The 4,354-nt window shown below is 49.1% G+C and overlaps 1 protein-coding gene across 1 annotated transcript in view; it reads left to right on the top strand.

Annotated features, from left to right (window-relative positions):
• lrp1aa (low density lipoprotein receptor-related protein 1Aa) overlaps nt 1-4,354 on the top strand; it is a 181,188-nt gene that overhangs the window by 53,309 nt on the left and 123,525 nt on the right. The window contains 2 exon segments of the mRNA XM_060910723.1: nt 2,624-2,745; nt 2,747-2,762. Coding sequence (XP_060766706.1) covers nt 2,624-2,745; nt 2,747-2,762 — 138 coding nt within the window.

The raw sequence follows: 4,354 nt of genomic DNA, 5'->3' as shown, positions 1-4,354 counted from the left end.
TCCGGTGGAGGCGGTGAAGCCGGTCCCTGACTGTAAGCCCCTGAAGCAAGCGGTGATCAGCGCAGGGGGCAGCGGCGCTACAGCAGCGCTTCACTCACAGACACTGCAGCATCGCTTACAGGAGCTCAGTCAGTCCCCCACATCTCACCGCCCGGCCCGGGGACCTGAACCAGCAACCCTTTGGGCCCAAATCTGCTTCTTTAACTTTTAGGCCGTGAAAGAGAGAGAGAGAGAGAGAGAGAGAGACTGTTTATAACAGGAGAGAACAGGAACGAACCCTCTCTCAGATCATCAACATTTAACACTCAAACTGTAAAGTGGTAAAATCTCTCTCTCTCATCTCTCTCTCTCTCACCTCCCTCTCTCTCTCCCTCTCTCTGTCTCTCTCTCCCTCTCTCTCTCTCCCTCTCTCTCACCTCCTCTCTCTCACCTCTCTCTCTCTCTCTCTCTCTCTCTCTCACCTCTGTCTCTCTCTCACCTCCCTCTCTCTCTCTCCCTCTCTCTCTCTCTCTCTCTCCCTCTCTCTCACCTCCTCTCTCTCACCTCTCTCTCTCTCTCTCTCTCTCTCTCTCTCTCACCTCCCTCTCTCCCTCTCTCTCTCACCTCTCTCTCTCCCTCTCTCTCTCACCTCTCTCTGTCTCTCTCTCACCCCCTCTCTCTCACCTCTCTCTGTCTCTCTCTCACCTCTCTCTCACCCCTCTCTCTCTCACCCCCTCTGTCTCACCTCTCTCTCTCGCTCACCTCTCTCTCACACCCACCTCTCTCTCACCCCTCTCTCACCCCCTCTCTCACCTCTCTCTCACCCCCCTCTCTCTCACCTCTCTCTCTCACCTCCTCTCTCTTTCCTCTCTCTCTCTCCTCTCTCCTCTCACCCCCCCCTCTCTCACCCCCTCTCTCACCCCCTCTCTCACCTCTCTTCTCCTCACCCCCCACCTCTCTCACCCCCCTCTCTCTCTCACCTCTCTGTCTCACCTCCTCTCTCCTCTTCACCCCCTCTCTCACCTCTCTCTCACCCCCCCTCACCTCTCTCTCACCCCCTCCCTCTCTCTCACCCTCTCTCTCTCTTTCATCCCTCTCTCTGTCTCTCTCTCTCTCCCTCTCTCATCCCCTCTTTATCTGTCTCTCTCCCCCCCACCCTCTCTCTCTCTCCTCACATCACCCCCTTTCTTGCTCTATCCGTCTCCCCTCCTCCTCCCCTGTCTCTCATGTCCTGTTCATCATGTGACTCTTACCCTGAGATTTTAAGAACTCTGACCTTCCTCATCGTGTGTCTGTGATCTGAGATGAAGTATGCTGTTTTGGTTTATTTTTAACTCTCCGTGTGATTCTGTGTTACAGTCTGATTATTTCTCTCGGCTCGCTTTCCTTTTCGCCGCGTTCCCTGTCGTTCTCCAGCAGCCCATTTCCTCTCCACACCTTTCCCCTTTAGGATGTTTCCCCTGTGTGATTAGATGAGATTAGGTGAGTGAGGGTCGGAGGGTTGGATGAAGCTCAGGTGAATTCGCCCACGGCGCATCGAGACGGTGGATAAGAGCATTTTTAACTTATGAAAAAATGTATCAGGAACATAATGTTTTTGGTCCGCCCCCCCCGGGTTGTTCTGTTTACAGAGAGAGTGTGATTTGCACAGACGCCTGGATTATTAATAATGATGATGTGCTAAATGGTGTTGTGCAGATTTCTAAAAGCTGCATGTTGTTTGTTTAAAAGCTCACAGCACATTAAAGCTCATTAAAGCTCTCTGGGATTCATAACACACTAACGAATGAGTCACGACTCCTCACGGCTCGGCCCCGGGGGTTCAGCGGCTCGTTTATTATCCTGGGATTCGCTTTGAGCTGAAATCAGAACATCCCTCTTTCCACAATTCAGCTGATCAGATGTCTGAGTCGAGTTCAGAGGAAGAAAGAAAATGAGATTCACAACAGACAGAAGGGGACAGGGAGAGAAAGACAAGGGGAGAGAGAGAGGACAGGCAGGGGATGGGGAGAGACAGACAGGCAGGGACAGGGGGGAGAAAGAGAGACAGGCAGGGACAGGGGGAGAGACAGACAGGCAGGCAGGGACAGGGGGAGAGACAGACAGACAGGCAGGGACGGGGAGAGACAGACAGACAGGCAGGGACGGGGGAGAGACAGACAGACAGGCAGGGACAGGGGGAGAGACAGACAGGCAGGGACAGGGGGAGAGACAGACAGACAGGCAGGGACAGGGGGAGAGACAGACAGGCAGGGACAGGGGGAGAGGACAGACAGACAGGCAGGGACAGGAGGAGAGACAGACAGGCAGGGACAGGGGGAGAGACAGACAGACAGGCAGGGACGGGGAGAGACAGACAGGCAGGGACAGGGGGAGAGACAGACAGAAGGTGACACAGGTAGGAAGAGATGGCGAGAGAGAGAGACAGTTTTGTGTGGTTTAACTGTTTGAGGTTATTGTCATGTTTGTTTGTTTGTTTGTTTTTTACCAAAGAGAACAAAGGCATAAACAGAGAAACATGGTTCAAAAGCAGAGATTATTTTAGTGATATAAAACATGTCTGTCTGATCTCCTCCTGTCTGCCTGTCTGTCTCCTCTACCTGTCTGTCTGTAATACTGACCCCTCCTCCTGTCTGTCTCTCAGGTCCTCACACTCGAGTGTCTCTGTGTCCCCCCAATGAGCGGCAGTGTGAGGGGACGGAGGTGTGTGTGCACATGAGCAAGCTGTGTAACAGCGTCTCTGACTGTCCTGATGGATCGGATGAGGGGGGCGCACTGCCGAGGTACACACACACACACACACACACACACACACACACACACACACACACACACACGGTGAGTGATTACTTGGTTTGTGTGTTTGTTGTATAAGTGTTGCACGAGTGTTAGTGTGTGTTACAGCTGAATACAGAATAAAGAATCGATGAACTCGGAAGACGTTTCTGTCTTTCGCTCCTTTCACATACCGTAAGTGTATCAGATCCAAACAACACGTGAGACGTGTAACACATGCGAGATCGGCTGTGACATATGATGGGATTCCTTCCGAGTTCCAGTCGTATCTGCTGACATTTTCTTTCCTTGTTGTTATAAAATGATTAAAGTTTATCTGGTGACCCGTTTCAGTAAATAAGTGAAGAAGCAGAAGGTTCTGTGAGTGAGAGATAAATAATAATCAACATAAGGTTCTGTATCTCTGATATCACGTTGTAGACGATCTTAAACAGTGTGCACGTTACATCAGTGTTACCATGACAACACAGAGCGCTTGAGTCCAGTTCACTTGTTTCCGATCCTGATTAACTGGTTATTAAAAGGACGTTAACGCCGCCTGGACATTTGATCGCTTATATTCATGTCAGTCACAAAAATTAAAAGTAAAATTGAAATCGTAAATGAAAGAGAGTCAGATTTTAAAGAGTCAGCAACCACCACAAGAAACACATCGTCATCGCCGGCAATGTCACAACCGTCAAAACACGTTGATCCGGTGGTTCTGATTCCCGCTGGAGCCGTAATTCCCAGGGAGGCATTAACGTTTCAACGTTTTATCCATCTGTGTCGATTCTACGCCGTAGGTACAACATCGACGCTCACGCAGGAGGAAGTGTTTATATTTGTACGTAAGGTTTAGATCTCCTCTAGGAGGCGCTGTCACATAAAACACACCAGAATTTACAGATCGACCAATCACAGCTGTTCTGGTCGGCATCACTGTGGTTGGATTTCTCGAGAGGTTCACGTCGGATTACAGAGGAGACTCGATGCAGAAGTGTAAGGTTTAGTTTTCCCACAGAACCACAGTTGTGATGATCCTGAGCTCTGATTGGACGGTGATCTTCATTTCCTGGAGGAAACGAGCTGAAGAAGCCTGTTGGGTTTCGCTGTGGTGCGGCATGAGTTCTTCAGTACAGTGTGTGTAACGTTATGTGATGCAGAACAAGAAAATAATGAGCTTGGTTTTCACTGAGACACGTTCTGTTTACATCACACAATAAAAAAACAACAATAACCGACGCGCACAACATTTTCACATGACGCAGTTTCTGTAAATCCAAACGTCATTCAGTGTTTTTGCATTTCAGCGATTCATGAAACTTCTCCAGACTAAAACATCATAAGATTCGTCCGAGTTCCGTCTCTTCAGACTGACCCAAGTTTGTTTACTGGCTCGAAGGTGAAGGGTTTGGAATCTGGGAATTTTTTATTTACAATCCAAGTTAAATTTTGAACCCCTAATTTAAAATTTGGGATTTTAAGCCTTACCTCTAAACCTTAGAGAGTCAGATTTACAACCGCAAATCAGAGAAAGTTGGGATGGTGTGGGAAATGCAAATAAATAAATAAAGCAGTGATTTGTAAATACAGTTTG

The sequence above is a fragment of the Neoarius graeffei genome, chromosome 26, assembly GCF_027579695.1.
Source record: "Neoarius graeffei isolate fNeoGra1 chromosome 26, fNeoGra1.pri, whole genome shotgun sequence".
NCBI lineage: Eukaryota > Metazoa > Chordata > Actinopteri > Siluriformes > Ariidae > Neoarius > Neoarius graeffei.
This window is presented reverse-complemented; position numbering and strand designations above follow the sequence as displayed.